At 34.8% G+C, this 17,588-nt stretch overlaps 3 protein-coding genes across 3 annotated transcripts; 1 reads left to right on the top strand and 2 right to left on the bottom strand.

Moving 5' to 3' along the window:
• Positions 1-3,207: 3,207 nt before the first annotated feature.
• LOC107038049 (recombination repair protein 1) lies at positions 3,208-5,514 on the top strand. Its single transcript, XM_015256921.1, has 2 exons — positions 3,208-3,482; positions 3,613-5,514. Exons 1-2 carry the CDS (start codon positions 3,297-3,299, stop codon positions 5,290-5,292), a joined length of 1,866 nt encoding a protein of 621 aa, XP_015112407.1. The 5' UTR covers positions 3,208-3,296; the 3' UTR covers positions 5,293-5,514.
• A 1,844-nt stretch (positions 5,515-7,358) lies between these two features.
• Positions 7,359-10,411, bottom strand: LOC107038062 (trafficking protein particle complex subunit 3). The gene is made up of 2 exons (XM_015256937.1): positions 10,284-10,411; positions 7,359-8,249 (listed from the first exon to the last, which is right to left on the bottom strand). Exons 1-2 carry the CDS (start codon positions 10,320-10,322, stop codon positions 7,752-7,754), a joined length of 537 nt encoding a protein of 178 aa, XP_015112423.1. The 5' UTR covers positions 10,323-10,411; the 3' UTR covers positions 7,359-7,751.
• Positions 10,412-10,950: 539 nt separating this feature from the next.
• LOC107038088 lies at positions 10,951-16,926 on the bottom strand. Its single transcript, XM_015256970.1, has 3 exons — positions 16,858-16,926; positions 14,075-14,408; positions 10,951-11,393 (listed from the first exon to the last, which is right to left on the bottom strand). Exons 1-3 carry the CDS (start codon positions 16,872-16,874, stop codon positions 11,184-11,186), a joined length of 561 nt encoding a protein of 186 aa, XP_015112456.1. The 5' UTR covers positions 16,875-16,926; the 3' UTR covers positions 10,951-11,183.
• Between the last annotated feature and the right edge of the window lie 662 nt (positions 16,927-17,588).

Below are 17,588 nucleotides of genomic sequence, written 5' to 3'. Positions count from 1 at the left end.
AGAATGGAAAACATTTTGAAAATTCATGTCGAGGAATTCTACAGATTTTTTCTATAAAATATCGATTCGATTCGAAAATCATATAAAAAAACGCACAGTAAAGTTGCAAAATTCTTCAGGAGAATCGGTCAAAAACTAACAGAAGTTTCAGTAGAATTCAACAGAAATCCAATAAAATTTTACATCGCGTTTGCGAAGTTTTACGAAAGAACTTCATGGAAAAACCGAGTGAATTTGCAAGAAAATTCTATGGAATTTGTATTGGACTTGCTGCAGTTTGTTTGTTTTTTTGTTTCATTTTTTTAATGAAAAGAGATGAAAAATAAAGTCAAAATAACTAGGAAAATCCATATCCAGGAATTTCTATAGAATGTATCAATAGAAAAATTTGTATAGAAAGATGGAATTCGACTGATTTTTTTATAAAATAGTTTCGATTGGAAATTTCTATAAAAAACGCACAGTAAAGCTGCGGAATTCTTCAATAAAATCTGCCAACAACTAATAGAATTTCCAATAGGAATTCAATAGAAATCCAATAGAATTTTTTATCGAATTCGCTACGGTTTTCTGTAAAAAATTTTCACCCAAAAAATTTACTCATCACCAGTAGATAAAATAAAAATCCGATGATAATTTCTAACCCCGAAAGTTTCTTATGAATTATCCTTCAAGAGCAGTTTTAAAAATCACGAAAAACGTGTTCAAACGAATCTTTAAATTGCTTAACCCAAAGGGTCGATGAGGAGTTCCGTGAAGTTGGTCTTCAACTTCGCAAAAAGTGAGTCAAAAGTTCAACTAATAATAGTTTCCTGAAGGCCTTCATCACATTCTCTTTAAAAAATTGCAAATAATGTTGAGGCGAATATTATTTGCATAAAATTGGCAAACTTTCAACACAAGAGAAAATTCACTCACTGATAGTGAATGCGTTATAAAAATCCGACGATCATTCTTAACCCTAGTCTGGGGAGCGATTTTGCTCGTTTTATGTCGACATAAAATCGTAAATTTCAACCAATGACAGTCCTGGATTCGGAATACTCAAGTAGGATTGGTTAAAATTTATGATTTTATGTCGACATAAAACGAGCAAAATTGCTCCCCTGGTCACCTGACGGGAAAATGCGACTTTAGTCACATTCGCGGGAGAGTGCCGCCGTGTTATTTAGGCTCCAGCGTTGCCGAATCCACTCTACACTTCCCGGGCGCGTTTAGCGAGTTCCCAGCAACGTCGCGCAACAGGCAATTTCATTTAACACGGGAGAAAATTGTTCCCCTGTTGGAAATAATTTTTTTTCTCCCAGAATGAAGGATACAATATTGAAAAAAAATACTAGAATTTTCCAGATACTTCAATTGACGAATTCAATTTTTCTCACGTTTTTCCGGTCAACCAGTCGATGGCAAGGTGAATAAAACGACGTGTTGCAGCAATTCCCTCGCATGGTGACCAGTCTAGGGTTAATACCGAAATTTCTTGCCATTCCACCTTCAATATTCCTTTAAAAAATTGGTAAAAAATGTTAATCCAGCATTTTTAATTGAAAAATAGTACACAAAAATATGTAAAAAACTGAAATTCCGTAAATAAAAAAAAGTTATCAACTTCCCAAAAACTCAGTTGAAACCAGAATTTCTTAACGAAATGGGTCAAAAACTAACAGAGAGTTCAATAGAAATTCAATTGAATTTTTTAGCGAATTGACAAAAAATTTCTATAGAAAATTCTATGAATTTTCATTCGATTCTATTGAAGAATTTTATCAGCTTTACCGTACGTTTTTTTTTATAGAAAATGTCCAACAGAAACAATTTTATAGAGAGACTTAGCATAATTTCATCTTTCTATTCAACTTTTTGTATTGAAACATTTTCTGCAGGAATTCCTTGACATGAATTTTCAAAGTTTTTTCCACGTTATTCTTCTTCCCCTTTTATTTAAAAAATCAAATTAAAAAAGTTGGCAAATTTAAGTTGATGAATTTCATTCGAAAATATCTAAATAAAATGAATTGTATAGAAAATTTCAATTCTAATTCTAATCTGATGTCTTCTATAGAATATTTTCCATTAAACATTTCTATTGCAAAAAAACGCAGATAGACTATAGAATTTTTCAAAGGGTCACGAGGGTCAAAACTAATAGAAAGTTTAATAGAAATCCCACAGAATTTTCTAGGAAATCTAATTTTCTAGGAATTCTATTGGAAATTTTATAACTTTTTATGCGATTCCATTGACGAATTTCGCAGCTTTACTGCGTGTGTTTATAGAAAATTTCCCTTTTTTTAAAATAAAAAACAATTAGTAGAATTTCATTTTTCCATACGGGAGGATGGGGTAAAATGGGCACTTTAGACTTTTTTAAAATTATTCATAACTCAGAAAAAAATTCATCAATCGAGCTTAGTTTAGGCTCGTCACGAAGGGAAAGAATTGTTCTTTCTATGGAAAAAAAATTATTAAATTTCATCAACATTTCAACCCCTCATTAACATTTGAAAAAAGTCAAAAGTATCCGTTTTACCCCAACCTTCCCTACACCTTTTTGTATCGACACCTTCTCTACAAGAATTCCTCGATATGATTTTTCCAAGTGTTTTCCACTCTATTCTTCTTCCCCATTTATTAAAAAAAAATCAAATTTAAAAAACTTGTAAAATTTTAGTTGACGAATTTTAACAGAAAATATTTCAACAGAATGAATTATATTAAAAATAAAATAAAATGAATATTCTACAGAAGAAATCACTAGAATTATAATTCTTCTAACTTCTATAGAATATTTTCCATCCAAAATTTCAATCCAAAAAAACGTGCATCTACAGGCGACGGTGGGGTAAAATAGACACTTTTGACTATTTAAAAAAATATTCATAACTCATAATTATATTTATCAATTGAGCTCAGTCTAGACTCATCACAAGGGGGAAAAATTCTCCTTTTTATTGAAAAAAAAAATACTTCAATATCATCAACAATTCAATAACATTAACATTTGAAAAAAAGTAAAAAGTGTTCATTTCACCGTATCGTCCCGAATGTTTCAAAAAATCGTCCAAAAAATCGCCGAAAATCAAATAGAATCCCCCGACTTCGTCATTCGATATTCCCCCAACTATTCCCCCCCCAAAATTCCAAATTCCCGGCAGTTCCCCCAGCCCGCCCATATCGATTATTCCCCCTCGAAAAATCCGTCCGTTGTACCAAATCCCGTGCGGCCCTTGATTTCCCGCGGTTTCAGCACGGACCCGGCTGTTGCCCCTTTATACCGGTGCGTGTGCTAGTTGTGGATGGGTAATTCCTTCGCCTCAAGTCGCCTAATATCCCTCATAAAACCGAAATCGAGTCTCCTCCGATTGAATTGGCGATTGCCGAGTAAATCGCCCGCTCCAGTGAACCGGCAGCTAGTTCCAGTGTCCAAAATAACAGCTCTGATCCCGTACATCATGCCGCCAAACAGAGTGCGTGCGTCTAAGGTTAGTTTCCCCAACCGCATGTTCCAAACCGTTCTTCCGAAATAAAAAAAACTTCCCCCATTATTTCTCTCGTTCACACCACAACGATTTTTCCCAAAAACGCCTCTCTTTTATTTCATTTGTTATTCAGGCCGCCTCATCATCATCGAAATCAAAGCCCGAGGTTGAAAACGCCTCGAACGACGAGGGAGACAGCGACGCAGCAGAAATGGCGGTCGACGTGAAGAAGCCAGCGCCAAAAGGGAAGAAAAAGCCAGCAAAGGAGAATGGAATCGAAGAGAAGCCAAAGTCCACCCGAGGTCGCAAGAAGGCAGAGCCCCAGGAGGAGGACGAGGATTTGCCAGAGCCCCCAAAGCCCTCAGCTCGAGGTAGGAAGAAGGCAGCCCCAGTGGAGGAGCCCCCAGAGGACCCAGAGCCCAAGAGAGCCCGAGGGAGGAAGAAAGAGGCCCCAGTGGAGGAGGACCCAGAGGATGTCCCCAAGAAGTCGTCTCGAGGCAGAAAGAAGGCTGAGGCTGAGAACGGAGATCAGGATGAGGAGCCCAAGCCGAGAGGCAGGAAAAAGGCTGGGTCTGTGGAGCCCTCAGCCCCAGAGGAAGGCAAGAGATCCCCCAGGGGACGGAAGAAGGCGTCTGCTAAGGAGTCCTCCGAGGAGCCTGAGGAGGAGCCTGAGAAGCCAGTGAAACGTGGCAGAAAAGCCAAGTTGGACGTTGTTGAGGAGGCAGCAGCTCCTGGGGAGGAGGAGGCTGAGGAGAAGGCCCCAGAGAAGGCCCCGGGGAAGCGGGGAAGGAAGCCGGCAGCTAAGGCCCCTGAGGACGACGAGGAAGAGGAGGAAAAGCCAGCAAAACGAGGACGAAAGGCAGCAAAGCCGAAGGAGCAGAAGGAGAAGGCTACGAAGGCCAAGAGACAGGAGTCTGGGGACGATGACGACGAGCCAGCAGCCAAGAAGTCGAAGACAGATGAGAAGAAGAAGGTGAACAAGGTGGAGACGAACCTGGATGAGGTAGACTTCAGCTGTGAGAAGGCTAATGCCAAGGGGGAGAGGCACAACCTGAAGATCTGCTCGTGGAATGTGGGAGGCATCAGGTCTATCACAGAGAAGAAGGGAGTGGAGTATTGTGTTAAGGAGGATGCTGATATTGTCTTTGTGCAGGAGACCAAGTGCAAGGAGGGGGATTTGCCTGGGGTCTGGGACATTCCAGGGTACAAACGGTACTACGCGGATAGTGAGAAGGCTGGCTATGCTGGGGTCGCTCTGTTCACGAAGGTGGAGCCTATTGAGGTGAAGGTGGGACTGGAGACTTCGCCCTGCAATGACGAGGGGAGGATTATCACAGCTGAGTTCGAGGGGTTCTACGTCGTTGGGGTTTACGTTCCCAATGCTGGGAGGGGGCTGGTGACTCTGGAGAAGAGGCTCCAGTGGAATGAGGCTTTCAAAAAGTACGTGAAGGAGCTGGATGAGAAGAAACCAGTCATCGTTTGTGGGGATATGAACGTGGCTCATGAGGAGATTGATCTTGCTAATCCAAAGACAAATACCAAACATGCTGGCTTCACCAAGGAGGAACGAGAGGGGATGACTGACTTCCTGGGGGCTGGGTTTGTTGATACATTCCGTCAGTTGTATCCTGATCAGGCTGGGGCCTACACCTTCTGGTCGTACATGTCGGACGCCAGGAGCAGAAATGTCGGATGGAGGCTCGATTATTTCATCGTTTCGGAGAGGATCAAGGATAATGTCTGTGACAATGTCATGAGGAACAAGGTCTATGGCAGTGATCATTGTCCTATTGTACTTTTTGCCAATTTGTAAGGGGTGAGGGGCGAAGAGAGTGCAGGAGTTTTTTTATTCTATTACTACTTTATTGATATGGAGATGTTTCTGACTACAGTTTGGAGGATGTCTGTTTAGTTTTGAGTTTTTTGTGGTTTTTTTCGTTTTTGGAGTCTTGAGAGGAGTCTGTAGTGAATGTGTCAGGATGTACTGGCTGGAGCCATGAATTTCTTTGAAAAATATATACGTAATTTTTCAATTTTTTGAATTGTTATTTATTTGCCTTTTTTGGGAGAGATTGATTTATTTCGGAACTTTTGGAGTGAAATGAGGGATTCAGCAGTGGAATGATGAAATGTTTATTGAATTGAGAAGGAAATTGAGGAAAAAATTCTATTGAGAATTTTCTGGGTTCCAATAAGTCCCTTGAAATGCTGTAAAGTTGCTCATATCCGAGATAAATGCGCAGTTATCGATGATGTCGCGTCTGTCTTATCATGTAGATTAAGATGTAAAAGGCTTTATGAATTTTGCTTCATTGCTTCTCAATAGTTTTCTAGATTTATGCAGTTTAAATATATTTTTTTATTGCATTTGAAAAATCGGTTTTCTTTTTGATATTTCATTGCTTAGAAGGATATCTCCAATCTTCAATGATTAAATTAGTTTTTTGATTATTTTCTGCTTATCATTTCGATTTCGATTATTTATTTATCATTAGGGGAGGTTGAGGTAAAATGGACACTTTTAACTTTTTTTAAAATGTTAATGAGGAGTTGAAATGTTGGGTCCATGACTAAAAATTTCATATAAAAACTACTCCGTCAAACAAACCTCGAAAATAACACGTGGCGGATAGGGCGGAGTTGTTTTAACGGTAGTTTTTTAGACGTGCTACCGAAATGTTGATGAAATTTAATTTTTTTTTTCAATACAAAAGACAATCCTTTCCCTTTGTAACGAGCCTGAACAGAGCTCAATTGATAAGTTTATTTCTGAGTTATGAACAATTTAAAAACGTCTAAAGTGTCCATTTTACCCCACCCTCTCTTAATTCCTACTTATTCTAGTTGAATAGAGATGAAAGTAAATTAACAAGGTAATTGACTTCATTACAATGTAGTTGTTGAAAGTTCAACGAACGAATTTAGATTTAATTCAGTATTGAGTTCAGTGAGATGTAAATGACTCTTCGAAATGATAAGAATAGTATCATCTGTGATTGCTGATGGATGGAGAGTTAATTTTGCGAGGTAAAAATGAAAAAATAAAAATCTAGGAATCGTCGAGGAACATAATCCTTGAATATTTTTTTTTCTCTTGCAGAGAATTTTTTTTGGCAAACATCTTTATTACAGCGTTTCCACAAATACAATCTCCCCTGTATTATTCACACACTCATATTTTCAATCATCAACATTTAATTATAAAAAGTAATAATGTATCGAATGAAATCATAATGTTCATATGAAACATCAGTGTGACTTTTATAACTCTTGGATTTTCCGCATTCGTTAATGCAATTAATTATCTACCAACGTTTAAATTTTACTGGAATCATAAGATATTTACATGACAATCGGTGAAACATTTAGAGACGAAGTGGAGTCGTTAAATGAGAAAAGTCAACTCGTCTTAAAGAGGGAAATTTTTCACATATGACAAAATGTCATAGAAAAATTTGGTGAATTTGCTAAACAATTCTGTTGAATTTTCTGAGCTTTTGGCCGATTCTATTGGAATGTTTTCTACAGAAATTCCCCGATTTTATTGAAATATTTCGATTATGGAATATTTCAATTTAGGGGATATTCTTCTGTGTGCAAAAATATTCTTAAGAAATAAAGAGAATATTTCAGTACAAACGAAAAAAATTCATAGAAAAACTCAACGAATTTGATACAAAATTTCATTGGATTTGTATTAAGAATTCTGTCAATTGTTGGACGATTTTCTGGAAGAATTCTGCAGCTTTATTGCACGTTTTTTCCTGTAAAAAATGTCAAGTGGAAGCTATTCTATTTTTTCTATTGAGAAATTTTCTGCAGGAATTCTTCGTCGTGAATTTTATAATTTTGTCCCCATCTCTTCGTCTTTTCTTTTCATTGAAAGAAAATCAAATTAAAAAACTTGGAAAATCGCAGTGAAGGATTTTTAATAGAAAATATATCAATAGAATTATTTGTACAGAAAAATAAGATTCTACTTATTTTTTCTATAGAATAAGCTGTGGAGTTTTTCAACAGAATCAGCTAAAAGCTACTAGAACGTTCAACAGAAATCCAATAAAATTATCTAGCGAATTCCCCAAGGTTTTCCGAGACATACAAACGATCCTAGAGCAATTTTTTGAACGTTCAATTCACGTTTCGTCTCTCCCAGAAAATTACCTCAAAGTGCAATTAATTTTTCTCATTTTACCCCTCACCCCCTGCCTTCGATAAATACCACAACGAAATTATTGAAATTATGAATTAAATTCATAATCCTCATTTCATTTAATCCTCTCCAGCTGGGATGGCGTCCTCCAGCCTCTTGATGAACTTGACCCTGAGCTCAGTTATACTGTCGTTCTTCAGCTGGTCCTGGACGAACCATGAGGAGACCTCCATCTGCACCATCTCACAGGCGCCCCTCAGCACTCCAGTAAGAATATTACAGTATTTGAGATTCAGACAATTGTCAGGTAGTTCAACGAACTCCGTCAGGGGATTCGACTCGAAGCAGAGGGAGAATTCATCGCCAGCTGCACTCCAGTTCGTGATGGTCGGAGTTATCCCCAGGAATATCTTGAAGCCGGACTGAATCTTCTCAGCAGTGTCACGAAAGTCATAACAACGTCCTGACCCTGTCCTCGCCAGGAAGTCTTCGATGAGACGAATCCCCATGTTGTAGCCCATTCTCTCCAGCTGTTTGTTGACATCGTCGACGTTCTCGTAGTCCTTCAGGAGTTGGGCCACCAGGGCTCCATAAGTTAATGTGAATAATTCTGAGTTCTGAAATGATTAGGGGAGATGATTGAAATCAAGAATTCACGGACGAAAAAATTTAATAGAAAAACCTATCGAATTCGTTAGAAAATTCTATTGAATTTCTATTAAACTTTCTATTAGTTTTTGCCTGATTCTATTGACATGTTCAATAGAAAACATTCAATAGAAAAAGTCAACAGAATTCGATTTTTCTATATAACTTATTCTTTTCATATATTTTCTATAGAATTTGCTCGACTCAAATTTTCCAAGTTTTTTTCACTCTACTTTTATTTTTTTCTCACCAAGAAAATCAAACGAAAAAACTTGGAAAATTTGAGCCGAGGAAATTCTATAGAAAATATATGAAAAGAATAAGTTATATAGAAAAATCGAATTCTGTTGACTTTTTCTATTGAATGTTTTCTATTGAACATTTCAATAGAATCGGCCAAAAACTAATAGAACAGTTTAATAGAAATTCAATAGAATTTTCTAACGAATTCGATAGGTTTTTCTATTAAATTTTTTCGTCCGTGATTTCTTCAATTTTGGCTTTCGGATGGAATTTGGCTTTGTAATCGCTCAAATCTGAGTTTACAATTTTTGCGTTTGGATAACTAAATATGGCTTCAAAGTCTGAATATGTGATTTTTACATGGTGTCTATATGTATGTGATCTCTTTGCTTCCGAATGGAAGCTTTGTAATCGGTCCATTTTTTGATTCTCTAATTTTGCTTGGAAATGACTTAGAATGTCATGAAACGTCGAGATATGATGTTTCTAGAGAATGTGTGTACGTCCGTATGCGCGTACAAAATTATGGGAATTTTTTAATAAATTTTCACAGAAAAACACGTATGCAAAAATTCAATGGAAAATCTAGCGAATTCGCTAGAAAATTCTATTTGTTTTTCGCGCTGATTCTACTAGATATTTGATAAGAACAAGTTAATCGATTTCGAATTTTTGTTGGAATTTTTCTCTGTAGATTTTCTCTACTAGAAATTATTGGGCACAAATTTTTTCCACTGGATTTTGTGTTATTTTGTATTACAGAATCCAAGTGGAAAAAACTTGGAAAATTGATGGCCAAGCATTCTTATAGAAAAAATCTCATGAGAAAATTATAAACAGAAATTCGAAATCTATTGACTTTTTTATCGAATAACCAATAGAATCCGCACAAAGAATAAATATTTTTCAATAGAATTCCGATAGAAATCCTATAGAATTCCTATAGATTTTCAATAGAATTTTCTAGCGAATTCACTAGGTTTTCTCTTAAATTTTTTTGTGTGTTAGTCCTTCACACACAAAAAAATTCAATAGAAGTGATAGAAGTGATTGATGAAAATTTGAAATTTTAGCTCATAATTGGTATTGTTTGGGCGCACATCTGGGCGATGATTCATTCGTGGTTGATAATGCACGTTTGACAAAGTTTGATAAAAAACTGGCGTTTACACTTCTTCTTTTCCGATTGACATTGATTCTTTCGGATAGGGGAGGATGGAACAATCTGCACGTTTTTTTCTGTTTTTTCTTTTAATTAAACGTATCAAATTTATCAATCGAGCTCAGTCAAAGCTCATTGCAAAGAGAAGAAAATATAAGAAAAAAATATGATTTGATAGAAAAATAAATGAGTCATCAACATAAAGATACAACAAAAAACTGTTTATTTTGCTCCACTTTCCCCAAAATTTTATGATCTATTCCCTTCAGATTTTAACAACAAAAAATTCTTGTCCCTCAATTTTTCAAGTTCTCCCTGAATTTCTTTTATTTTTGATTGAAAAATCGAAAACCAAAATTTAGAAAATTTAGAAAAAATCGCAGGGGAATGAAATGTACAGAAAAATCAACATGCGTTTATTCATTTTTATCAAATATTTATAATGTATCGTCAAACCGAATAATTTGCAAGAGAAGCCGGAAAAAAACAAAAAGGAGATATGATAGAGTTGTAGTAGACTTCGGAGAGTTCCCCCTGAATATCAATCGAGAGTCAATTTAATTTTCTAGGGAATGATGAGGAGTGTCTGATAATTTACCACTTTTTTAGAATCAAGTCTCGTTCCTGGTCGTGACATTTCTAGTTCAATTTTTGTTGATAATAATTGGGGTTGATGGCACCTGTCAGTGGACACAGGAGGTGGAGATCACTGGATTGTAGAAATACTAAAAATAGATGAAAAAGTAAGGTTAGGGTACAAAAAGGAGGTTTTCCACTTGTGGGAATGGGGATTTCCTAACGTGACAACTGAGCATTCTTGTTGGCAGGTAAATTATCGACAATTTCGTGGAAATTCAAAAATTAATAATTCATGATAAAAATTTTATTGACACAGTTATATTAGAAAAATCAATTGATTTATTCATAATCTCTACATAATTGATGTAATTGTTCTATAATGAAACGTATAAACATTTTAAGATTTAGATTTAGAATTTCCATACTTAGATTTATCATTTCGAACAGAATGAAATGTCAACATAACTTGATATTTGAACACAGGGAACTCAGAGAAATGATTAAAGTTTAAAAAATAACTCGTACCAACAAATTTTATAGAAAAACCTAGCGAATTCGCCAGAAAATTCTATTGGATTTCTATTGAACTCTCTATCACTTTTTGTTCAATTCTGTTGAAAAATTCCGCAGCTTATCTGCGTATTTCTTTTTTTAAAAATAAAAAAATCTGTATTGAAAGATGAAACCCTGATATTTTCTAAAAAAACAATTTTTATTGAACATTTTCTATTTGAAAAAACGCGCAATGAAGCTGCGGAATTCTGCAATAGAATCGGCTGAAATCTAATAGAAATTCAATAGAATTTTCTGTCGATTTCGGCAGGGATTTCTAGAAATTTTTTTCATGTGTGAGATGAACAATAGAATGAGCAAATGAGGACGGCAGACATTATGGAGAAAAATATTTCGATAGATTTCGTCATTTGGTGGCTTTGATCCAGTCAATTTCCAAAGCAGCTACACCTGGTTGATTCTCAGGTAAGTACGGGCCCATGTCCACTTTGAGAGCGATATTCGTTATTGAAGATGTATCCAGGGGATTTTCCTCCAGGGGCCTCTCTTGCCCTCTGTAGTACGGCCTGAATTCTGCGAGGGGTAGTTTTATGGTTGCGAATTCGTTTTCAGGTGCCTGGAAATGTAGCGCAATTAGTAGGACAAAATGAACCGGAAAATGCGCTGTAATTTTTGCTAAATCAGTTATTTAAAAATAGCTTTCATTATGAAAAATTTTCATAAAAATCCTTTTTTTTAATTTTTTATTTTTGTGTTGACATCATGCATTTTCTTTTCAACGAAAGTTGTCATTTTCACTTGAAATAACTCGATAACTGTCAAGTCGAAACAGATTAATAATTATTTGGAAAATCATTGCGGACAATTTCGATAAGAACATTTCACAGAATTGGATTCTGTAGAAAATTGTCTAGAGAAGATCTGCGGTAAAAAAATAATTGAATTAGTGGAAGTCCCCAGTGAAAATGCTAGACTTCTCTCTTGATTTTCGCAGCGTGTGTACTTTACTTGTCAGATAATTCACTACAAAGAAAACGCTTCGACGCAGGAGTATCTCTCGAAGAAGTCGAAAATAAATCGTTACAAAGTAAATCTTGAAGATGCAATTAAATGAAACAAAGAAATTTACCGCTGAACCAGAATTAGTTTCTGTTATTTGTATGAGAGGAATAGAGAGAGAGGAAACCACGCACGAAAAAATTTAATAGAAAAACCTATCGAATTCGTTAGAAAATTCCATTGAATTTCTATTAGACTTTCTATTAGTTTTTGGCTGATTCTATTGACATGTTCAATAGAAAAAATTCAACAGAAAAAGTTAACAGAATTCGATTTTTCTATATAACTTACTCTTTTCATATATTTTCTACAGATAATGCTCGATTCAAATTTTCTAACATAAGTATTTTTCATTCTATTTTTCTTTTCTTCTCATCGAGAAAATCAAATGAAAAAACTTAGAAAATTTGAACCGAGAAAATTCTATAGAAAATATCTCAATAGAATAAGTTATATAGAAAAATTGAATTCTATTGACTTTTTCTACTGAATATTTTCTATTGAACATTTCAACAGAATCGGCAAAAACTAATAGAACAGTTCAAGAGAAATTCAATAGAATTTTCTAACGAATTCGATAGGTTTTTCTATTAAATTTTTTCGTCCCTGACAAAAGGAAACACTACGAGTGATTTTTTTTCTCGAGAAATTGCATAGACTGTTGGAAAAAAACTGAAATTTCATGGACAGTCGACTAGCAATTTTCAGGAGAGTGACATTAAGGATATCCAAGTACTTTGGCTATTTTTTTCCTGTGAAATGCTTCTCTACTTTTTCCGTCGAACATCAGAGCTTTCATTTGAGCCCAATTTGACCCTAAGTTTCTGGACATTGCACAATGATTCTAGGGGAGGCTGGGATAAAATAGACACTGGACTTTTTTATAATTACTCATAACACAGAAACAAATTTATGAATTGAGTTCAGTTTAGGCTCGTTACAAAGGGAAAGAAATGTTCTTTCCATTGAAAGAAAAAGTTATTGAATTTCATCAACATTTCAAACTCTCATTATCATTTTAAAAAAAGTTAAAAGTGTCCATTTTACCCCAACCTCCCCTACTATTCAAACTTTGCAGGTCTGAATTTGAATCTCGCTATTCAACCGGTAGAAAACTTTTCGAAAATGTGAAAAATATTAGAATGTTTACTTGTGGAGGAAGATTGACGACATAATTTAAAAATTGTAATTTTTCAAAATTGCCAGGATTTTCTATGAATAATTTATAAACAATCAATTGTCCAATGTATTTTTCAAATACATCTGATTTGAATACAATCTGATTTGAAATGAGCCGACAAAATGAAGAGCTGCGGCGAAATATTCCAGGTAAAAAAAATGACGAGCTACTGCGAAATATTCAAAAGCTACGAGGAAATATCCGGATTAAAATTGTCGGGTAGCCTCAAATACTGCGCTCTGATTGGCCGAAATCCGATTGGGAGAAATAATCAAGGTTGATCCCTATCGTTACTGTACAACAAAACTTCCGGGGAATATCAGATTATTTTCAAGGTCTTGGGGTATTATAGCTGAAAATTCAATGAAATTCGAAACTTTTTAACTGGATTTAGATGAGACTCCCCTCAACCTATTTGAATTTTAAATGAAATCGTGAATATTCAGAGCCGAATTACTATGAATTTTCAATAAATAGCGGAAGGCAGGGCAAAACGGACCGCAGGGCAAAACGGACCACTGACAGAAAATTGGTAACTTTTGTTTTTTTCCCTTTAAATCGGGAACACTGAAAGCGTTGAATTAAAAGTGAGTTTCTTGGATCGTAACCGTAACGGGGGTTTTATAGACAAGAAGTGTCGTTGAACCGCAATTTGATCAGACTTGCTAATCACCTCAAACCACAAATGACTTTGAATTTTTGTTTTTGCTTCCGAATAGAAGCAAAAAAATTTCTTTGAATTTTTGTTTTTTCTTCCGAATGGAGACAAAAAAATTATCAATATTCTGTCAGTGGTCCGTTTTGGCCTACCCTGTCCTAGAAAATTCAAGAATATATTTACTGGAATTTTCCTCATTTCTATTCATTTTCAGGCAATAATTGAACTGAAATTGACAATTCTCATTGATTTGCCCCAGAAATTCTGAATTTTCTGGAACTAAAATGTGATAAAAATTTCCTACAATTGCACCGCAGTTTTCAACCAAAAATTTTTAATTTATTTTTAATTTTTTTTTTTTAATTTTTAATTTTTAATTTAAAATTTTTTTTTGTACTACCGTAAATACTTGGCCATAAACAACAGCATTCTTGTCCAGTCCCTTGTGCCTGAGCAACATCTTGTATTTCCAATTAGTTCCCTGTCCCCGGCACTTAATAGTTATGTAATTAGACCCGGAAAGATCGAAATTGGTATCACATCTGACTGCGGCATATCCCGTCCTATTCGGCCTTGGATTGAACAGAGTGAAGAATATTGCCCTTTGAACCAATTGCGTCTTCTGCATAACCAGCGCTGCTTTGGACATTCCAGTCGTTTTGACCGTGTCCGAGCATTCCGTCCAGCTTCCTAATTGATCCGTTCGCGTGAAATCGAACAGAGTTTGAGAAGTTCTGAAATTGGAGAAAAACTATTCAATCAATTTTAATCAATTTTCAATTTGTTTGCGAGTGATTAGTTTGCGAGAGAATGGAAATTCAATCAACGAAGACATGTGGAGTGAAGTGACAATCGTTTTTTAGAGAGGAATGAGTATTTCTTTTTGCATGAAAGGGCACGTTTGTGAGATACCAATGAAAAAAATCAAATTGAAGTTCTGATTCAGTTTTTTTATGTAAAAAAGTAATTCTTTTGAGGTTTCTTACACAAATATGCTTGTGGATCACTTTTTGAATCATTTCCGTTGTATTTTTTCCATTTTTCATTACAAAATTGAAGCAAATAAAAGAGAAAATGCCTGCCAAAGGATTTTTATTGAAAAAAAAATTGTAAAAGAATATGAAAGAATTAACTTCTACCGATTTTTTAATTATTGTTATTAAAAATTGGATCATTTGAAAACTTTGCGCGCAAGAATTCTTACAGAAAAAATTGCAACAGAATAATTTTCAGTGGAGAACAGAAAAAAAACAGATAGAATTTTCGATTACAAATTCTAGAATTTATGAATTTAAAGTGTCAAGTCGAAATTTTCTATCGAAAAGTGACAGATATTCATGAGATGAAAAATGAATTGTTACTTGATGTCAGTGAAATCTATTGGGAATTATCTAAGGAAAGATCAGTCAATTGAAAATGTTGAATGAATTCTTGGAGATATTAGATAATTCGGAAAAATCAAACCAAATTGTGATTTCATTTGACTTGAAGGAGACGTTGATACTTCGCTTTATCCAGTTAAAGCACTATCACAAGTCTCAATTCACATTTCGAGGAGTAAAAACCATTCTAAAACTCCCATTCAGTGCTCTTCAAGACTAATAAAAAACAAATAGCATCAGTTTCATCCCGAAAAGCTAGAATTTTCTTTGAATTTCCTCTCCTCAATCTTTGAAACCGAATTTTTGATGCATTTCTCTTTGTCTCAGTGAGCCTTTTCTGTCATTGGAATTCTCAAAGATAAAATCGCAAAAGAATAATTTTCAGTAAAAAAACAACAAGAAAAAGAATTTTAATTACAATTTTAGATTAAAAATTCTAAAATTTCTGAATAGAGTTTCTAATCGGAATTTTGTATCGAATGCGTTAACTCTTCATTCAATTTTTCTCATGCGTAAAAGTGACAGATATTCATGAGATGGAAAATGAATTGTTGCTTGATGTCAGTGAAATCTATTGGGAATGATCTAAGGAAAGATCAGTCAATTGAAAATGTTGAATGAATTCTTGGAGATATTAGATAATTCGGAAAAATCAAACCAAATTGTGATTTCATTTGACTTGAAGGAGACGTTGATACTTCGCTTTATCCAGTTAAAGCACTATCACAAGTCTCAATTCACATTTCGAGGACTAAAAACCATTCTAAAACTCCCATTCAATGCTCTTCAAGACTAATAAAAAACAAATAGCATCAGTTTCATCCCGAAAAGTTAGAATTTTCTTTGAATTTCCTCTCCTCAATCTTTGCAACCGATTTTTTGATGCATTTCTCTTTGTCTCAGTGAGCCTTTTCTGTCATTGGAATTCTCAAAGATAAAATCGCAAAAGAATAATTTTCAGTAAAAAAACCACAAGAAAAAGAATTTTAATTACAATTTTAAATTAAAAATTCTAAAATTTCTGAATAGAGTTTCTAATCGGAATTTATTATCGAATGCGTTAACTCTTTATTCAATTTTTCTCATGCGTAAAAGTGACAGATATTCATGAGATGGAAAATGAATTGTTGCTTGATGTCAGTGAAATCTATTGGGAATGATCTAAGGAAAGATCAGTCAATTGAAAATGTTGAATGAATTCTTGGAGATATTAGATAATTCGGAAAAATCAAACCAAATTGTGATTTCATTTGACTTGAAGGAGACGTTGATACTTCGCTTTATCCAGTTAAAGCACTATCACAAGTCTCAATTCACATTTCGAGGACTAAAAACCATTCTAAAACTCCCATTCAATGCTCCTCAAGACTAATAAAAAACAAATAGCATCAGTTTCATCCCGAAAAGCTTGAATTTTCTTTGAATTTCCTCTCCTCAATCTTTGCAACCGATTTTTTGATGCATTTCTCTTTGTCTCACTGAACCCTTTCCGTCATTCAAGTCAAGGTATCCTTTTACCTCGAGAACTGAACAAATAATACATTCGCGAGATGGAAAAATCTCATTCAGACTCCAATACAATAGAACGTCAGCATAAAAATCTTGAAAGCTAGGAACTGTTTACGTAGCCATGAAATAAATAAGAAAGCTTTTTCCAAATATTCTCCATACTTTCGGCGACGAATTTTCTCAATTCTCCAAGAATCCATTAATATTATTTCTTCACCTGTTCATTCTCACAAATTCCCAAAAATCATGGAAAACAATAAGTGAATTTGTTCTGTAGTTTTTGATACTTTACTTGATCACTTCCGTCATCAGAAATAATCAGCCTCTGAAGGGACAAACTCACCCATTCGCTGAAGCTACCATACCTCACTGAGACTGAATAAAACTGAATAACTTCTTACCTCGTGACATTCCTCCAATCGATCGTTGCAGATTATTTTCTTCTTTCTTAGACATTTCAAGGATGTATCGTAAATACAGAAGGGGTACCATGGTACCAAGAGGTAGAGATTTCAAAAGTCTACTCGCGTGTCACCCTGTACTTACGCGGTGTAACCGAGAAACCTGTTTCTATTTTTATCGTATTCCCTAACTCAATGGATTCAATAAAAATTGATGAGGGCAGCTTTCGATTTCTTCCGCTGATTTTTATGGCATTTGGAAATTGGTGAAGGATTTTCTTCATATGTGTAATAATTTTCGATTATTGAAGGAGAGGGAGGGGAAATATCGCATCTTGAGTTCAAAAATGTGAAGGATAGAGAGCGATTTATTGATTCTTTAAAATGCAAAAATCCCCTGAGGGAATATCTAAATAGAGAATTTAAGTTACAAGTTATATTCACACGCATGAAAAAAACAAGTGGATAATTGGATTTTTTAAATAATTGAGTATTCTCTAACTCAATGGATTCAATAAAAATTGATGAGGACAGCTTTCGATTTTTTCTCTGATTTTTATTACATTTGGAAATTGGTGAAGGATTTTCTTCATATGTGTAATAATTTTCGATTATTGAAGGA

The sequence above is a fragment of the Diachasma alloeum genome, unplaced genomic scaffold, assembly GCF_001412515.2.
Source record: "Diachasma alloeum isolate Michigan unplaced genomic scaffold, Dall2.0 Dall_scaffold_00277, whole genome shotgun sequence".
Lineage (NCBI taxonomy): Eukaryota > Metazoa > Arthropoda > Insecta > Hymenoptera > Braconidae > Diachasma > Diachasma alloeum.
Note: the sequence above shows the minus strand (reverse complement) of the source record. Positions and strands in the feature narration are given on the sequence as shown.

Excerpts from the sequence above, each read along its gene's own strand:
- LOC107038049 (XM_015256921.1), top strand. The coding sequence starts at position 3,297 with ATGGGTAATTCCTTCGCCTCAAGTCGCCTAATATCCCTCATAAAACCG. Across the intron at positions 3,483-3,612 it reads ACAGAGTGCGTGCGTCTAAG|GCCGCCTCATCATCATCGAA; the intron begins GTTAGTTTCCCC and ends TTTGTTATTCAG.
- LOC107038062 (XM_015256937.1), bottom strand. The coding sequence starts at position 10,322 with ATGTCACGACCAGGAACGAGACTTGATTCTAAAAAAGTG. Across the intron at positions 8,250-10,283 it reads GACTTGATTCTAAAAAAGTG|AACTCAGAATTATTCACATT; the intron begins GTAAATTATCAG and ends TAATCATTTCAG.
- LOC107038088 (XM_015256970.1), bottom strand. Across the intron at positions 11,394-14,074 it reads TTTATGGCCAAGTATTTACG|GCACCTGAAAACGAATTCGC; the intron begins GTAGTACAAAAA and ends CTACATTTCCAG.